This window comes from Acinonyx jubatus, chromosome B2, assembly GCF_027475565.1.
Source record: "Acinonyx jubatus isolate Ajub_Pintada_27869175 chromosome B2, VMU_Ajub_asm_v1.0, whole genome shotgun sequence".
NCBI lineage: Eukaryota > Metazoa > Chordata > Mammalia > Carnivora > Felidae > Acinonyx > Acinonyx jubatus.
Window position 1 is genome coordinate 145,456,256 of NC_069385.1, and position 19,121 is coordinate 145,475,376.

Genomic DNA, 19,121 nt, shown 5'->3' on the forward strand with positions numbered 1-19,121 from the left:
GGATCATTTAATCTCTTCATTTGTACAGTGGTCACCAAAGTCCTTCTGGTTCTAAAAGCCCATTGAGGGGCGCCAGGGTGGCTCAGTCGGTTGAGCGTCCGACTTCGGCTCAGGTCATGATCTCGCGGTCTGTGAGTTCGGTTCCGCATCGGGCTCTGCTGATGGCTCAGAGCCTGGAGCCTGCTTCCGATTCTGTGTCTCCCTCTCTCTCTGCCCCTTCCCTGCTCATGCTCTGTCTTTCTCTGTCTCAAAAATAAATAAAAACATTAAGAAAAAAAAAATTTTTTTTAATAAAAAAAATAAAAGCCCATTGATTCCAAGTTATTCTTAGTGGTCTCAGTATGTGTATATAGGTACGTGTGCCCATGTTCCTACGTGTCCACGTGTGTACGTGTGACGTGACCACTGTACTGGACAACAGGTAAAGGCAGTGGGTTATAAATATCACGTATTTTAAGAAAATCAGACAGCCTCTGTGTCTGAGGCAAAGGAACATTGACTTACTGGCAGCGTCCTTTTCAAATACCAGCTCACTGAAATTCCGTGTCAGCGACATAAGTTCACATCTGTGAGTTTTAGAGATTGTAACCTTTTATAAATTTCAGTTATTTTTCTCCCTACTGTATATCGCTGTTAGTTGCAGAGACATGACACTCCGTCTTGGCCAGAAAACTTCTAGGATACTTTTTAAAAGTGATTGGCCGTTCGTATTTCAAGATGAACCTGGCTTATGTTCTAGGAATCCAGCTTGTGCAACTGCTGGACTCATGCGTTTGTGTCTCCCTAGAGGACATCCCGGACTCCCCATCCAGCCCTGGCTCGTCGAAAATTGCTCTTCTCCCACCTGTCCTGAAAAAAGTTCCTTCGGACAAGGAGAGAGATGGGCAGATTAGCCCCCAGCCCAGTCCCAGGACACTTTCCCAGGAAGGTAAGAAATGTTTTCTCTCTGTTAGCTTTCTCCAAGGAGAGTCCTTTCAAGAGAAGGGAATTAACCCTGGTCTTGACGAGTATCCTAGAGTTTAAATCAGCATTCCTTGGACTAAACTTTTGGGACCAGAGCAGTTTCCTAGTTCAGAAGCTTGATTCAGCCTTATCGATGACATTGGATCTTCACAGAGGACCATATACACAGAATGAAAGCGTAGCAGACATCCCAACCCAAGGTTTACCTTCTTTGTAATCACTAGGCGCTCCTGAACTGGCTCCCAGCAGGTGCGGAGTGCCTTAAACATTTTGTGACTCATTGGGTGCCGCTTACAGGCTTCTAGGTCTCATTATTTCCCAGAACTCTTCCCCTGGTTGTGAATTACTATCACTGTGCTTCATAAGCAGCCCCCGCAGGCTGGGGGGGTTGGGGGGGAGACTCGTAGCTCATTACACTCGCTTAGTCATGAAGTCAGACATGCCTTATTCCCCAGGCACCTGCCTGGACGCTTTCAGGGCGACATTGGGCCAGCTTTGCTCCTCTTAATCTGCTGGGAGCAGAGCAAGATAATCCTGGGACGTGGGTGCCCATCTCCCAGAATCAGATCAAGAGTTATGAGTGGAGGGTGGCCTCAGCACCCCTGCATTTCTGTCACCCACCTCCCACGCTCTGTTAAATACACTGTTGACTTTTGGGTTCTACCCTCCATAAAGTATAATTGCCATCTCTAAGCCCCGCTGATGAAGAAATTCCGGAGCCCCACGAGTCATTACCCATGACCAGATGGCTCTCATTATGGTTTGAGGCTGCCTTTGTTTTATTTTAGATGTTTGATGCTTTTAGAATTCCTTGACCTTTCTGGCTTTGACATCTTCCTCCACTGGCCTGTTTTATTAATGGCAGTCTTGTGTTGAAGTTAATGGAGAGTATTTCTGACTACTATCTTTGTGACTTAGGAGAATAATAAAAATAAATGATTAGCAACAAAAAAAAATAACACTGCCTGCTTTCTCCTCTCCATCCTGCAGATTCATTTGGTGGGTCCAAGCTTCCCTCACCTATTAGCTGTAAATAAAAGGAGGTAGGGATTTGACCAAAGCTGATAAACCACTCATGTCAAACTGAGTAGCCAAAGCCATGAAAGATAGCTAGCGCCTACAGTTACTTTACACGGAATGAGTAAATAGAGGGTCTGGCGTTAGAGCCACAGCCTTCGCGAGTCTTCGTGTAGAAAAAGGAACCTCCGAGTCAGACCGACTTGAGCCAGCCCCTCCCCCACTGTGCCTTCATTTCCCCTTCTTTCTGCAACTGCTTTGTGTCTTTACTTACAAGGTTTTGAAGATTGCTTAACGTTTATGAAAAGCGATGTTTTCTAGATGCCTATATGATTACAAACAAGGGCTCGAGTAACCCACCAGCCCCCTGAGTACGAAGGGGTGCCACGGAGGGTGAAGAGTGGAAGCCACTGGCATACCCTTAGCTGCTTTGGAAAAGTCCTGTGTTCTTTCCTGAGAAACTAAGTTGCTCCTCAGACATTTCCGAGCTCTGGGGTAGATGTGTGACTCCTTTCCTCGTTCCCCCTTGAGAGCAAACACCATGGATGATTCGTGCCCCCATCTTTCTAGGTGGGGACTGTAGAGCTTGCCCCTGGGATCCACAATAAGTTAAGCACAGAGATCATCCTGGTGGTGTCACTTGGTATTGAAATGGAGTTGAAATATACATGCCGTCTGAGAACAGCCTGTAAATGTCCAAGGTGCTAAGACTCTGACTTCAGTTTATTAATTAGCTCATCGGCAGCGCCGGCCCGGGGATGACAGCCACTTGTGAGCCCTGTCTTTTTCTTTAGAAAACGTTCCTGATGTGCTCCTTCCTATTTTCTTGTACGTTATTCATGCTGGTTACTTCATTTCCTTGTTCTGTGCCTCCCTTTGGACTAGCGTGCCCAACTCATTTCTGAAACAGGTAAATGGCTCTGATTCTTCTGGATTATTCCATAGTGAATGTGATTTTCGTTAATCCATCCTGGAATCAAAGTGATACCGCGGGGGCCTTTTGTTAGCACCTTTTTGGGGGCAGACTCGGAGCTCACCTCATTTTGCACCACATTTCCATAATGTTGGCTGTTGAATTCTGTAGATGATGGTGTGTGCGGGACCAATGCTGTAGGTTCCCGAAAGCCTAAGTGGGGCGGGTTCTCGGATATTTAATTCTTAATAGTCTTTAATATTAATGTCAACACATCGATGTATTTGCTAATGTAAAGGGTAAAATGAATCCCTTTTCCTCAGTAGTGCAAAGAGGAGATTATTACAAAAGACATTCAGATCATGACACTGGCAAGCCTTCCAGTGGAGGGAAAAGATCTTCAAAACTGTACTCCACGATTGCAGAAGAGGAGGTGAAGGCAGTTGGGCACAGGAAGTCACAGCCAACAAATGGTTAGAGCCTTCGCTTATCATCCCTTCACTGACCCAAAGCTTATGAATTGGCACTAACAAAAACAAACTTTAATTGAGTAACTTCTATCCCAGGACTGGCTCGGGGATTATTCCTACAACCCATGTTGGTTTTCTAAATGGCAACAGGATGGTCCTTCCCTTTGGGGCAAAAAGTATCGACTTCAAAATCTAAACTTTCAAACTCGACCAAGGAGGATCGAGTTACTCTGGAGTGGGGTGATTTGTCCTCTCCAGTTTTCGTGATCATGTGGGTTTACATGTGGGTCATGCCTCCCGTTCTCTTGGTCTCGCTATACTCTTCTGTTCGACTGTAATTGGGATTGGGGGAGAAATTCTTAGAGTACAGTTTCTGCCTTTAGAAGGTATTGGCCTAACACCTTACCTGACGCTGTTTTAGGAAAGGATCAGTGAAATGCCCGCAACCTTTCATTGGACTTTTAATGACCCTTCAGTGAGAAAGGTAAAGTACCAGTTAAGGGTCTCAACCTCTAAGGACAGTTGATTCTATTTTACAGCCGTTGCTTTTTGCCATCTGCCTTCCGTGAGACACGGTGGTGAGTTCTGTCGTGTTCCGTTCAGGTGAAGACAGTCCCAGGAGACAAAAAAGGCTTTGTCAATTTCAAACTGTTAATTTCAAATTGGCTTTGAACTCCAGTGGGAAATGTTAGAGCAAGCCTCGCTGATTCAGAGAGGAAATGTCTTTCCTGTGACTCCGCACTTCTGATCTTGCTGGTTAATAACTTTCTTTATAAATCTGACTTGAAAATCTTTGAAAGGAAGTCTTAGTATCATAAAAGGAAAAAAAAAAGAGGTAGAATATTCTGATATGTGAGATGGCTTTAAAGTACTTTTTCCCTTGAAACAGGGCACTTTTCTTCCGGTAAACCTGTCAGGGGTTAATACGTGAGTGTATTTAGGCTCCCAAGGATGAAGTATGTGGCCCAGAATTCTAGCTGCAACTCTGTGCCCGTCACGGCCTTCTGAGAAAGCGCCCCACACGGCAAGTTAATGGAAGTGACCCGATTATAGGAATAACTTCTCTTTCTTGCAAGAGGATAAAGCATTCTGAAACTTGCGCACCTTGTTACGGATAACACACCTCCTACGAGACCCACCTTACGGCTTCACAACCGGCTGCATTACGGCGCCTCCGGTGGGAACTGTTGTCTTTGAGGACTTTCCCGGACAGAGGTTTACAAACCAAAACAGCAGCCAGAAGGCATCTGCTGTCTCCCTCGGGCAACATTTGGGGCCAGCTTTCTTGGCCAGTACCGTTGGATGAGTTGTGCACTCCGACCTGCCTGGCGATCTACGCCCCCCCCTCCCCCCCACCGCTAGCTAATGGGGTGGAGCTGGTGGGGTTAAGGACACGCCCCACAGCACAGAGTGAAGTCTATAGGTCACAGATGAACATTCTGGTTGGGCCGGGTAGCGCCTGCCGGAGAAAAACCAACTGACTTGGCTCTTCACTTTTTTAAAGGACTCCCTAAAACAAACGTAATGTTATATGGCAACCAGACTTCAATTAAAAATTTAAAATCAATAAATACCAGTGATGTCACGGACACTACCGAGGAATCCTATGTTTGACCCTGTAAGAAACAAACGAACGCGATGACCCACTTGGGTTTTGTAAATCAAGTTTGGTTGGAACACACGCACCCGGATTTCCTGCGTGGTAGACTCGTTTACAGACACATGCTTACAATACGTCTCCTAAGAGATTTTCTCTGATATTTTCAGAAAAACCTGTTATCTTCAAGTGACAGAAAAGTCACATAAACGAACACTTAAGACATTTGTTTTCTGAAGAGAGGCCGGGTTATTTGTAGAGCGTATTAAATCAGAAGCCCTATCTCTGTATTGCCCCTTTTGAGAAGGTCACATAGATGTTTCTAGATTTGGGAAATTTACATTTGAACTATCGTGTCGGTCGACTTCTATCACTTGGTTACCTAACAAAGCACCTTGATGGAGCACAGTGTTCCTTCTTCCCAGAAGCCACTGAAAGCGCTTCATGTAACACACAAGGAGACCAGCCCCAGGACCGCACCAGTCCTGCAGGAAGGCTTTGAGATAGGACAAAAAGGTTGGCCACAGGAATAAGCCAGATCGTAGGAAGGCAAGAAGTTCTGTGACTGGCTCAGATTTTTCCACGACCTCTTGGACTTACACTTCTTCCTCCGATGGGCTGTATCAGTGTGATGGAATTAAACAGGACCATCTTGTGTTTGCTTTTCTGCCCTGATTTCTGGAAATAGCAACAGGAACCAAAAAAGTAGTTTTTACAGGAGCTTCAATTAAAGTAATTTTATGTCACATATTTTAATACTGTTTTGTTAGTGCCGATTCCCCCACCTGCCTGTCTTCATCCTTGAGAATTCCAAAGCAGTCTGCTTTCTGAATAGTTCCCGGTTAACAAACGGCATTTAGCAGAGCAATTCTGTTAGCCCGTGCTGTGTACTTTCCTTTAAATCTTTCAGGAGCGGCTTCCTGTAAGCTAAAACAGCTTTCTTATTTTCCTAAATCGTGTATCCGTGTGACAAACAGAAGCTGTTGTTCTCAAAGCATGCTGCATATTTTTATCGTGGTTGTTGTTTTAATTGTGTGGCTATTTTAGTATTGACCGGACAGGTAAAATGCTTGCTTTCTTTTACTGGAGATATCTGTAACTTCTGAATCTCGTGTCCTTTCCCGTCTTGCATTTAATTATAAGCTGTGATGTTTTCATTAGAGTATGTCCTGTTTTCTTGAAGAAAATAGTTGGTTTGGCTTTGTATATATTATGATGTACCTTGTTTGTTCGGGCCATCTTACTCTGAGATGTCTTTTATATGTCACTTGCTTCTTCCATAATCCAACCTGTAACCAGCAAAATATCTGGCTGTGGCTTACGGTCTGTCAGCCAGTGCTGTGTCCTACTTTTTTTCACTAGATCTGGATTCTGCTACCCCGGTATGAGTTCTTCAAAAGAAATTTAACCATTGGTCAGCAGTTTTGGCTCCTGCCAAGAAAGTATAAAAACATCAGGGCTGGCTACCGAATATTATTTTTAAGGTCCTCACGTTTTCCTCGTGGGAAAGATGGATGTCGGTGGGACTTAAAATGGAGAAGAGCTCAAATTTTCAAATGCATCTCTAATTCCGAATTCATGTGCACATTTCGGAAGCTTTAAATTAGCACGTGTGTCTGTGTGTATATGATACATGTATATATGCAAAGTCAAATCATCTTCCAGAATGACAGATTTCACGTTTAATCCTTCCTGCACCACTCATTGCCACCGTAGACGGGATGTGAGTATACACACAGTGTTTATGTTGAGTAGCCTGTTGACTTAAGCACTTTTTTTTTTATCATTTTAATGGTTTGTGGGATGGCACCAAACACATCTACAGACACACAGAGACGCCCCAGCACGTTAACGGTGTGAATACTTGCATTGAGGACGTGTAGTAAGGCAACCTGACTCTCTTTATCCTGTATAAAGTCGACCATTAAGTCAGGCTGCTCAGGAGAAGGTTCATCTGAATTAGTAAAAAGCCTGAATTTTATATTCCACTTATTTATTTTGTAAATGTTTGTTTGTTTGTTGTTTGTTTGTTTTGAGAGAGAAAGAGCGTGCCAGCAGGGGAGGGGCAGAGAGAGAGGAAGAGAGAGAATCCCAAGCAGGCTCTGTGCAGTCAGCACAGAGCCTGACATGGGGCTCAAATCCACAAACTGTGAGATCGTGACCTGAGCAGAAATCAAGAGACGGATGCTGAACCAACTGAGCCACACAGGCGCCCCCTGAATCTTATATTTTAGAATAACTTCTAGAGTTTTAAGTTTCAAGCAGACGTAATCTTATTGGGACTATTCGTCAGTGGGAGCTTGACCAAACCTACTTCAATATAATTGTAATTAGCATCCTAATTATATGCAGTCAAATAGATGCTGCCTAAGGACTGGAAAACTACCTTAACAAAGAACATTCCCCCTACAAAGTTGTTCCTACCAGCGATCTGGACTAATGAGAAGGTGGGAGGCTGGGAGAGCGAGTGCATTGGCCACTGGTGTGATTTTAGGTCCCTGATCTCACCTGCCTCGGTCTCCTGTCCACTCACGCACCTCCTTGTAACGCTAAGGAAATGCCAGCCTGGGACTAGTCTCGGGATCCCGCTCACATCCACAAGAGTTTAATCAGTGAATTTTTAAATAGCGTCAGTGCCTTAGTGAACTGCTTTGTGGGGCCTCTAGAAAGGCCATATTAGTATTCCTCTCAGTGACTATGTTGGACGCATTAAAATTTGTGCCTTCGTGACTCGTATTGGGTGTATGTCACCGACCCAGAAACCAGTCTGTTAACTTGTTAACGATGCAGATTGAAGGACGGTCTGCTTTCTGCCTGAAGACCGCTATGTGAGATCTCTCTGAATTTCAGTTAGCTGCGCTCCAGCGACCTGGGTCCATCCAGGGTGCTTTTGTTTTTTACCTGCGACATAAACATTTTGGATGGCATGAATGTGTCCATTTTTAGAGAGTCCTCTGATTTCACAGACCATGAATGAGGCCCTGGGATTTTGAGGAAGCTAAAATACTGGCGGAATGGAAAGCTTTTGAATCTAAGAATTAGAGCCAACGTGGTTGCTCTGAAGTCAAATAAGCAGTATATCACCATTTTGGGTTCTTCTTTTGAACCTGTAGCGTCGGAAATTTGTTTTTGAGTCACTTGATACACAGGAACAGCTCATGTTGGTCTCAAAAGGGAATGAATAAATTTTTCTAGCAAGATTTCACTAGCAGTGGTCTACTTTGAGGTCAGATTATTGCAAAGTGGCTTGGAGATGATGAGAAATCTGCTGTCCTTCCTCCTGGTTGTAGCACATGCAGAAGCTGAAAACTTAGAGAGTTCTTTGTAGATTACTCTCAAATGGATTTTGTGTTAAAAAACAAGCCATTTTTAGAAAATTATTTACCTTTGCCCCCAAACCTGATTGGTTGACAACTTTCAAAGGACGTTTATTATTTTTTTACACGACTCAAGCGAAAAAATAAAAGCAGTTGTAATATTTTTTGCTTTTCCCTTCCATCTGAGAATTTGCTCCAAGGCGTTAGGCAAAAAGAGGTCAGGCTTTTAAAAAATTACTTATTTTTACAATGAGATTTGAGAAGTTTATCCTCTTGAGGAGGGTGGATGGTTTCCATTTAATGTAATTAACTACATTTAAGTTTTTATTGTCTAGAGATCAGAATCTGGCCCCACAACCAGATTGGCAAGAGAAATACTTTATTATGTTTGCATTTTAACTGTCAGGTTTCAGGAGCTTTTACTTCCTGAACCGCTCTTTAATGGATTAAGCATTTGAATAGCCAGTTCCTGGCCAGAGGAGTTTTTAGCATAATTGCCAAAGTCAAGGTCATTAGAAACATCAGCGGGATCCTGTCGCTTTCCAGGCCTGTGTTCCTAGTTGGATCATTTGAACTTCTGAGTGACGAGGTAGCTTTCGTCTGCTTTCAAGCCACACAAAGTGTGGGGCTTGGTATTTTTGGCTTAAGTGGTATCTATACAAAAGATTTGGTGAGTAATATGTAATAAGCCTTAATCGCCCTGAGGTACGGTACCCGCGAAGCTCTGATCTAGTTGTCAAGAACATGCACTTTGCAGGGAGAGGTCTCGTTTAAATCCAAATTCCACGTTTTACAAGACCTCCCCGCCAGGGCGTTGTGAGGTGTATCAGTCCTGAAGCACGCATGCCCGACAGGACACATAACAAAGGCTCCAGCCCAGTAATTCTCCACCCCTCCCTTCAGGGCTGTGCGAAGTCGCGGGGTGGGGGGTCCTTCATATTTATATGGGATCAGAGCAGGCAGCCATGATGACAGTTCTGTCACCTGGAGGCTGGTTCCAAGAGGACTGGCCGCACCCGAGGCAGTATTTGTTTGTTCTCACAAGGCTTTGAACTGTTCACTTCCTAGCGCGAGGAACTGAGGTTTGCTGGGTCCTTCCTCGTGTCGTGGCCCCAGAGCAGAGAAAGCCAGGTCTAGATGGTGGCAGAAGGCATCAGGTGGGACATCTGTCCAGCGGCGCCTCTGCCAGGCTCTGTCTGTCCTGTTGCCTTGGCCGCACGAGGGGCGGCTGTGCGTGAGGGGTCGGAGGGCCCCCCATCAGTTCCCCTATCCGTAGCACCCCCAGATTCTCAACCACGGCCGTGAGAGCTGTGCCCTCTCATGGCCTGCTTTTGTGTTTTCTCATTTTGATTTGCTTCTGTTTTTGTTGGTTTGTTTCTCATCTCTGCCTCGAGTCTCTAAACGTAGCTGGTAAGTCGTTTCTAGCAAGTTCCTCCCGCCCCTCGGGGCCCCTGCATCTCCCCCCACTATCGGTCAGGCCGTCGATTGTACCCTACCAACCGTAATGACATCTTCCCCTTTCCATTCCAGTTTCAAGGAGAAGCTGGGGCCAGCAGGCCCAGGAGTATCCAGAACAGAAGCCGTGGTCCTCCAGTAGAGACGGCCACCAAGGCGGCAAATCTAGCGACTCTGGGGAAGAAGCGGAGAGAGAGTTTATTTTTGTGTAAAGGTCCCCGGTGCACAAGTCTCAGTGCAGGGGTGCTTTGTTAGCCGTTAGAGAGCAGTCAAGGGCAACGCTTCCTCCTGAGTTCTCTCGGTGCTCTTTTCCTTTCCCTTCTTTTCTTTACTTGCCTTTTGAAAACAAACAGACCCATTTGGGTTTTTTGGTAATCAAAGTACATTTGTTTCGTCTTCTCCCGACCCTCGGCATTTGATTCCGAAGCATTCCTCCATATGCCTTTAGTGAAAGCCAGCAATTATTCCATGGGCCCTACTGGAATTTCTCGGAGGCAGCGACAGTGTGCCCCGCGAGAGGAGTTTGGGGAAGTAATCCAAGTACCTGGACACATCCTCACGCGAGTATCACCATCGGCTGACGGTGGGGTACCGCTGCATGGACCCGTGTCAGATCTGCACTTGACTCGAGAGAGCAATTTATTCTTGATGTATGCAATTGCACATTGTAAGTATATTAACAGAGCACACTAATAAATAATTTGTATAAATTATATATATTAGATCTTGGCTATGGTTTTTACGTTCTCCCCTGGGGAACTTCTTCCTTCCTGATGTGGAACTGTCCACGTAAGTTTGGTCGGTGACCTTTGCGATAGCATCCAGGAGCCCAGTTAAGAACAGGGTGAAAGAGGCCCACGGCTGATCTTACCATGTGCCCGGATTCATGTACATAGTTGATCGGAATGAGGTTTTATGAATATTCATGTTTTTTGAAGGCCTATAATTTCTGTCTGCATATTAGCTTTTAATGTATGATTTTAAGAATACTTGGACACCTGTAAAAAAAATCAAAACACTACTCTTTTTAAGACATTTCACAAATATTCACTTACATTACAGGCTGAGGTATTTTATTCATATGTATATTTATACCAATAAAATGATTTTACAAGTGGAATTTTGGCCTTCTCTGGTTCTTTCGTAAATGTAGGATTGGCTCGTCGTAATGAACTTCGTGTTTCTAAAATCCAGAATGATCACAGACCCCAGATAATCAAACCTGTTATATTCAAAATAGATGTAACTCGCTAATCCATTGTCCGCTCTCACCTTTGCGAAGAAGAGGAAGTTAATCAAGAGTCTGTGAGTTTGATACATTCCCCGTTCCCTCAGATCAAGGGCCCTAAAAGGGGTGCAAGCGTGAATGGTGTTTTGAATTCACAAGCAGTGCGGTTGACGGTTGGAAAGAAGAATTATAGGAGTCGGGGCGTGTGTGACATGACTCTTCCCCACCACACACACACACATACACACACACATACACACACACCCCTACACAGACTGAGTGCCAGTAAATGTGGACTGAGTGGTTTGTTGCCATTGCATGAGATTCTATGAAGACACAGATTGTTCCTTCCACATAAATGTCATAATGTCTTACACGCCCATAGGAACAGACGCCTCTGCTGGATGTGTAAGCTGGAGAAACACGCGGGCAGAGACGGGACTCGGTGAGTTAACACCATATGCAGCACGACAGAGCCTGCGTTCGTGGTCAGCGGATTGCAGTGGGAAGGGGGCATTAGTTCTGTCTGTGACGCTGAGGCCTCAGAGGAGGGGACGTTTGTGCAGGGCCTTGAAGCAATACCTTCGCACGTACAGGGACTTGGTCTGGTTCGTAGTAGCGTCCCCCATAAATGTGTGATGTGACCCACGTCAGGCCATAGGCGTCAGTGGGGAGACAGCAGAATGTGCTCATCTCCGAGCGAGCAAGGTCCCTTTCACCTGGAGCAGCATGTGGTGAGGACCCCACCTGAGATCTCTCTCTGGATTCTTGCATCGGGAAAAGGCCACATGGTCACTGGCCTTGGAGTTGGAACTCGACGGTATGTGGCAGGAGCCCGTGCGGGTTTTCGAGCAATACTGTAAGACATGGAGTGTATACAGATAAGCCCTGTGGCCCAGGGAGGCGAGCGGCTGAGCGAGACTCCATTTCCCCTTGTGCTGATGATCAGGACATACCTGTTGAGATGCCCCTTCAAGGGAAAGCGCTGTGGGGGTCTGGCTGCCTGCACCTGCTACCCCTGCGGGCCCAGCACGGCCCTCGTGCCAAAAGCGTGACACCCTTGCCCCCGGCCTCTACTGGGCAGCCTTCCCTTGGCCTGACCGGGACTGAGAGCAGCAGAAGCCCCTTCCATCCAGGCCGCCTCTCCCTCGCCTTCCCCAGGTGGTCGCCAGCAGCCTGGTCTGTGGGTGCCGGCCTCGCCCGCTGCTCCCACGCACGCGTCCCCTACAGACGCTTCCCCGGCACAAAAATCCCCACAGTCTAGTCCCACCTCGGCCTCTGCTTCCTGGAGAAACCGAGCCCCCACAGTCCTCTGCATCCTGGGTCCCTTAACCAAGTCCAGGAACACGGGGTATCTGCTGAGCTGAAGGCCAGTGCATTTCCCTCAGGACATGTGGGCTTTGGTGTTTGTTTTGTGAATACGTTCACGAATACATATGAAGATAGGATTTCTGTCTTAGTCCCTGAACGCTGCTATAACAAAAGCACCATAGACTTGTGGGGGGGGGGGGGGTGGTTGGTGCTTAAGCATTTTCTCACAGCCCTGGAGGCCCGAAGTCCAAGATCAAGGGGCTGGCAGATTCGGTGTCTGTGATGTCCTGCCTCCTGGTTTGTAAATGGCTTTTTGCTGTGTCCTCACATGGTGGAAGGGACAAGGGAGGTCTCTGGTGACTCTCTGAAGGGCAGGGATCCTGTTCATGAGGGCGCAGCCCTTATGACCTAATCAGCTCCCGAATGCCTCACCTCTACGTACCACCGCGTTGGGGGTTGGGGCTTTGCCATAACAATTTGGGGGGGGTGGGACACAAACAGTCTGCCATTTTTCACACGTCCCTAAAAGAAAGATACCTTGGGGGCGGAGAGCAGACTGACGTCTCAGGTCGTCTAGGACCCGCACCTCAATTCTGGGTCCCCGTCAGGTGCACACGTTCGGGGACCAGTGAAGCCAGGTGCTGGGACCACAAGGGAGCAGATCAGGAGCTCCCTGTCCCAGAGAGCCCTCTGGACTCCCAGAAAATCCCAAGACTGAGAGAGAAGCGGACCGACTACCAGGAAGGGTCTGGAATCTTCCCATAAAGCTAAACGACAGTGACGACGTTCCTGTTGGGGTCACATGCCAGCCCGGAACCGAGGATGCGGCTGGTTCCCGGCCCACCCCAGGTACACCAAGCAGGGGCTGGATAATCCAGGAACCACGGCTGCTTGCTCGCAGGGTGTGGCTGCACCCGGCAGGCCGGCCTTCCAATGTTGCTTTCCCTTAGTTTAACGTCGGTCAGTTGGGATGTACTTGGCACATGGCACTGGCCAGCAACGGTCAGGCCGGCGTCAGGTGTCGCAGAGAAGTTCAGTTGCAACTAAAAACTGGCCGCTGACTATTCAGGAAGAGAAGCGTCATGCCTGGTTTAGGAGGATGGGAGGGGTGCGGGCAGGAGGAAAGCTGAGCTTAGGCCCCTGCCGCCTCATTCCCCCCTCCTTGTGCGCTGGCTTGCGTTGACCATCGTTTTAACTCGCCGTTTGCAAAACCGTCTTCCCAGAGAAAATAACCGTGCAAACGCAAAGGGAAAACAAATGATCCATTTTCTTGTGCAAAGTGAAAAATTACAACGGAATTACTCTCAGAGGGCAGGAGGGCCCCGACTTTTCAACGGAGAAGCTGCGCCTGGCTTCAGTCCCGTGTGAAAATGCTAAACTGAGATGGCCTCGAGACGATTCTTTGCTTCACAGCTTCCGCTTGCTAGACTGAAAGCGGCGCCCGAGTGTGGCCCTGCCGTGCAGAGACCGCGTGGTGCGCTCGTTCTGTCCCTCTCTGCTTTTCCCCAGAGCAGGAACGGTGGCCGATGCCCTGGACAGCCTGTCCGGGGAGCAGGCTGGGAGACCAGGCAGATGCGGCCGCGGACCGTGGGGCTGACCCTCCTTTACCCCTCTTCGTGAGGTGCTAAGGGACTAGCGGAGGGGTCGGGCCCTCACTGTTACCACTGCCACGTTCAGTGTCCTGCCCTAAGTGACACACTCCCCTCCTGACTTGAACTTCCTTAGCCCAGAGCCCAGCTCCGTGGCCAAACTGCTGGAAACCAGGGCAGGGAGGACAGAGGCACAGGGAAGGTTGAAAACAAGGGATGTACTTTTCTTCTTCTTGTGTTTTGGTTTTTCGTTGGTCTCTCCCGCGGGTGGACTGGATGAAGCAGAACTATAAAAGCGCGTTTTGACGAGGGCACACTGGACACCCTGTATGTTAGCCAACTTGGCAATAAATTCAAAAAATAATAAATAATTTTTTTTAAAAAACGCGTCGTGAGGCGGCCCTCCTAGCCCTTTGCCTCCTCCCAGGGTGGGCCAGGCGCCGGGCAAGCTGTCTGCTCCCCGAGCTGCTCTGTGTGAACATCCCAGCCCCCCGGCTCTCAACTCACACTGAGCTGAGAGCAACTCTCACCTGCCTGGTGCCGTAATTCGCGTGAGCTGAGATCTACACTTGCGTGCCTCACACAGGGACGTGGGAGAGCAGCCAGTTTGCTTCTGTGCATCAGGCAACATCGGCCTGGAGCCAGGGAGGGGCACGGGTCTGGAATGTGGGTCACGGTCGGCCACCGTCACCGACATGGCCCAGGTCCACAATGCAGAACAGAGCATCTGGGACTGACGAATTGCATCTCAGGATTTCTGAGTCTGGGGTCAGATGCTCCCCACCTTGAATTTGGAGCTTCCCCTGTAAGGACAATTTACACACAGGTTAAGTCTCCAAGCCACAGCTGAAAATTTCTCGTGAATTAGACGCTCTCCCCAGTTAGAGGTTTCTCCAAATACACAGTGGTGAGATGTGTGTTCTCCAAGGGCTCTGTCCACACCGCTGTCGGATGGAGGCAAGATCGGACAGAACCGGGGCAACGCGTCCACACTGTCCAGTGGCAGCTGGTGTTAGCTTTAACTCAAAGAGGCTGTCACCTACCCTGTATGCACACATAGACCGTGCACCTATCTATGTATCCACGCCCGGCCCGGCACTCTGGGATCGGGCCCAACTCTGCACCTCCCTTGATGCGCCGTGATCGTGAGGACTTTTGAAAAGGAAAGTCTGTTTTAACCTTCGTTCCTGAAGGTAAGAAGGAAGGAGCCATGTCCTTCCCAGACAGAAGCTCTGAAAGGAAGGTAGACCCTCTAAGTGGTTTCTGTGTGGTCCGAGGGGCCTGGACGCAGAAACAGCCCTGCCGGAAGGCGCGCCTTGAGCTCCTAGACGTTGAGTCCCTGCAGAGAATCTAGACCTGAATGGCATGTGGGTTCCCTGCTGGAGGGGTGTCCTCAGCCACGGGGGTAACCGCGGGGATCGAGAGCTTGGGCGTTGGGTTCTGTTGATTGGTTTTTGTGTTTGTTTCTTGGGTTCCACACAAAAGTGAGACCATGCAGTATTTGTTTTTGACATTTCACTTAGCGTAATGCCTTCAAAGCCCATTCATGTTGTGGTAAATGGCAACATTTCATTCTTTTTTAGGGCCGAATGGTAGGTTTTATGCTTTTTCAGGCATGAAGAGGTCTCCAGATTAGGAGACGCCCGCCACTGAGAAGATGGTCACTCGCAGGAGGGGACACACCATGTGCCACGTGAGGCCACCCAGGGAGCACCAGGCTCAGTCGGGAGGTGACACCGGAAAGTGTGACACATGAAAACAAGACACCGTTCCCGCAACAGAGACCTTGTCCCTGAGGCTGCACAGCTGGAGGTGTGAACCAGGAAGGGGCTCAGCGCCTCGCTGCAGCCTGGCAGGTCCGTGGAGGGGTGCAGTGGTCCCGTCCCCATCTGAGGACACGTGAAAGCCTGGGCCCCTGTCGTGGGGATCCGGGCATTTCAGAAGTGGGACCACTCAGTTTTCCTGTGGAGTTTAATACGGGCCCAGCATGCCCAGCATGTCAGAGATTTTCCTCATCCCTAGTCATACTGACGTCTGGAAGACAGACCTGCAGACTCCCTCTGCCCCCAGTCCCAGATAACAAAATTGTGCTACTCTGCTAGAAAAGTCCCTCTCTCCTCCAAGCCTTAGGCATCCAATGGGCCAACTCTAAATCCTCTTTCCTAAAGGACTGGATCAGGAGTGAACCTCTGACCCACAGAACCCATCAGATTCTTTCTCCAAATAATTTAGGAAAGGGGTTGGCACACTGTTGCCCACTGTCTACGACGCGCCGTGGCTGCGACAGAGATCTGTGGGTCCAGAAAGCCTAAAATATTTACTGTCCTTTACCAAGTTTTGTGGCTCCTGAAAGAGAAGGTCAGAGAGACGAGGGGGACCACCGTGAGGGGGCTGAAGGGCCATCTGCATTCAGAACAGAGCAAACTGTGCTCAGAGACAGGAGTGAGTTAATCCCAAGCCGGCCAGAGGGGCTACCATGTGGCTGCAAGACTACAGACACATTAGGGTCCCCGGCATACGTTGCCACCCCTTGATGAATGCCAGAAGGGGTTGAGCTCAGGGCACAGCGATAGGCAATGAAAGGTGCTTGTTTCTCTGGACCTATGGCTTTTAACTCGATCCTCTGATCCTGATGAGCTGTGCTGGTCTACATCTGAATGAAGAAGACCACATTTGTCCTCTAGCCTAAATCCCAGACAAGGCAGACCATGTCCCTTCCCCAGGGGCACAGCAGGAGCCCTAGGGGGACTTCCAACACAGGCTCCCTCCCTCCCACGGCCCCCCCTTTGCTGTCATCTGGTGAGGAACCTGCAGGAAGCAGCTGAAGGGAACGTGGGTGTATCGTTAGTCCACTGAAGTGCCCTTCTGGAGAGCGGCATCCCTGATCTCCTGATTTGGTTCCTTTCTGGAAGAAAAGGTATGTGTTCATGGAGCCTCTACTTGGGAAATGCATAACTCTGATTTACGTCAGGGAGTATAGGAACAGCCGTGGCAGCACAAAAAAGGAAGAAGTAACAAAATCACGAAGTTATGTAGAATCTAACTGGCGGGGGGTGTGATAGCCAAGCCCCCGATGAGAATAATCGGGATGATTAAAATCGCCCTTTCTCAGCAAACCGGAAGACACGAAAGACAATTTTGACCACTCCAACTCTTAATAACATAAAAACATGTGTGTGTCATGTATGACCATGAGGACAGTCGAAAGATAAATGGCAAGCTGGGAAAAATGTCTGCCACTTTTATCACAGGCAGGGGCTGCAACATTATTTGTTTCCAATGTTTAATTGTTTTTATTTTTGAGAGAGACAGAAAGAGTAAGGGAGGGGCAGACAGAGAAGACAGAGACAGGGGGAGAGAGAGGGAGGGAGAGAATTCCAAGTAGGCTCCACAGTGAGCACAGAGCCTGATGCAGGGCTCGATCTCACGACTGTGAGACTGTGACCTGAGCCGAAATCAAGGGTCAGTCACTTAACCGACTGAACCCCCCACCCCAGGCGCCCCTGCAACATTATTTAACAGAATAGTTCATCACCGTTTTCCTCATCCTAATGGAGTGACCTTCTTCCAACCTGAGAAGACGTCATCGTTAACTTTTCAAATTACTCACTGCAGCGTTCGGGTCCGATTCTAAATCTGAAAAGAAGCTGCGAGTGGCTGGCAGAGGCCAGGCTGTAAATCCCTTAGGACTGCCTCCGCCAACCTGCGGCCTGCACGGGGTTCCCCGGAGATGAGCTCCCAGGCAAAAATGACAGAACAACGAGAAAACTCACCGCCCGTGGTAATGAAGGAGTCCGATGGGGATTTAAGGACGGCGGACACATGTAAATATTTAAAAACAAAGATGGGGCGCCTGGGTGGCTCAGTCGGTTAAGCGTCCAACTTCAGCTCAGGTCATGATCTCGCGGTCCGTGGGTTCGAGCCCCGCGTCGGGCTCTGGGCTCATGGCTCGGAGCCTGGAGCCTGCTTCCGATTCTGTGTCTCCCTCTCTCTCTGCCCCTCCCCCGTTCATGCTCTGTCTCCTTCTGTCTCAAAAATAAACAAACATTAAAAAAAATTTATAGTAAAAACAAAGAGAATCCACAAGACAAAAACAGGAACTTATTTTTAAAAGAACAAGCTTTTTTCTGAGAGTCAGAAAGAGCATCGCAGACAGTTAGAGGTGGCGTCTAAAGTTTTACAAGGCTTCGTTTGGCAGGCAAGGTCCACACCGGCTTTGACACAGAATGTGGCAATAGTGACAGGGCATAACTTGTGAGGCCGGGCTTTCAGAGACATGTGGCTGCTGTCTTCGTTTCTTAGGCCGCTCCCTCTTGGAACCTAGCTCCTGTGCTGTGACAAACCCAAGTGAGCCACATGGAGGAGGACTTGAAGCTTCCCCATAGAGAGCCCCAGCTGAGCTCCTGGCCACCAGACAGTACCAAGTGGCAGCCACGTAAGGGACGCCCTTCTTTGGACCGTTCCGGTGATGTCGACGGAAGCAGCAGTGAGCCTCCTTTGCCAAGCCCAAGGCCAAACTGCAGAACTGTACGCAAGTCCATGACCACCGTTCTCTGTGTTTGGGAGTGGTTTGTTACCTAGCAACAGACCCTCATGGAGAGGTCACGGTTCGGATGGAGAGATAGGCTATACCCCCACTGCCAGCTTTCCCTTGGGTGAGCGCCAAGGCAGATTCTGGGGCGCTCAGTGTCACCCTCGAAGGGGGCCGTAATGGAACAGAGGGCGTGGCTTTTGCAGTGCTGACAAGAGAAACAGCTGGCAACAAGCGGCCCATGCTGAAAGTGAGTTCTAAGGGACCCAGAAGGACAAAGAAGAGTTTCAATGATCACCGTGTCATCACAGAAAGGTTTATAGTTTCAAATAATTAACTTGGATCTTATGCTTTATTATATGAAAGTTCACTTGTATTCATGCCATTTATAAGCAAAAAAAAAAAAAATCACTGACCACACATGCTATTAAATTGCAAGAATTCATGTTTCTGCCGAGAATTCATCAGTGAGTACGTCCCACACTCCATGTGTATTTCTCTCGGGTACTCCTCCTCGAGCTCCTGCTTCCCGGGTCCCGAACTTCACGTTGCCTACTTCAGTTTGGGGCCGACCCCCTGCCTCCGGCCACTATCCCAGGCTGCCCCTGGAAGTCTTGCTCAGTCCCTGGCATTTGGTGGGTGGTCAACAAATATTTATAGAGTGGAGCCAAGTCCACTTCTAGAATGACTTCTTAAACAGCTGTACTGTGGTCTAATCAACTAAAAGTCA

The 19,121-nt window shown here is 48.4% G+C and overlaps 1 protein-coding gene across 7 annotated transcripts in view; it reads left to right on the top strand.

Annotated features, from left to right (window-relative positions):
- Nucleotides 1-10,852, top strand: part of CARMIL1 (capping protein regulator and myosin 1 linker 1) — a 308,332-nt gene extending 297,480 nt beyond the window's left edge. For 4 of the 7 annotated variants that reach the window (XM_053223218.1, XM_053223219.1, XM_053223221.1 and 1 more), the window contains 3 exons: nucleotides 788-928; nucleotides 3,220-3,366; nucleotides 9,808-10,852. In XM_053223218.1, the coding sequence (XP_053079193.1) occupies nucleotides 788-928; nucleotides 3,220-3,366; nucleotides 9,808-9,944 (425 nt within the window). In that variant the 3' untranslated portion in view covers nucleotides 9,945-10,852. Of the gene's footprint in view, nucleotides 1-787; nucleotides 929-2,865; nucleotides 2,891-3,219; nucleotides 3,367-9,807 lie in introns of those variants that run through there. The other 3 variants (XM_053223220.1, XM_027040448.2, XM_053223222.1) reach the window with 2 other exon arrangements.
- Nucleotides 10,853-19,121: the final 8,269 nt, after the last annotated feature.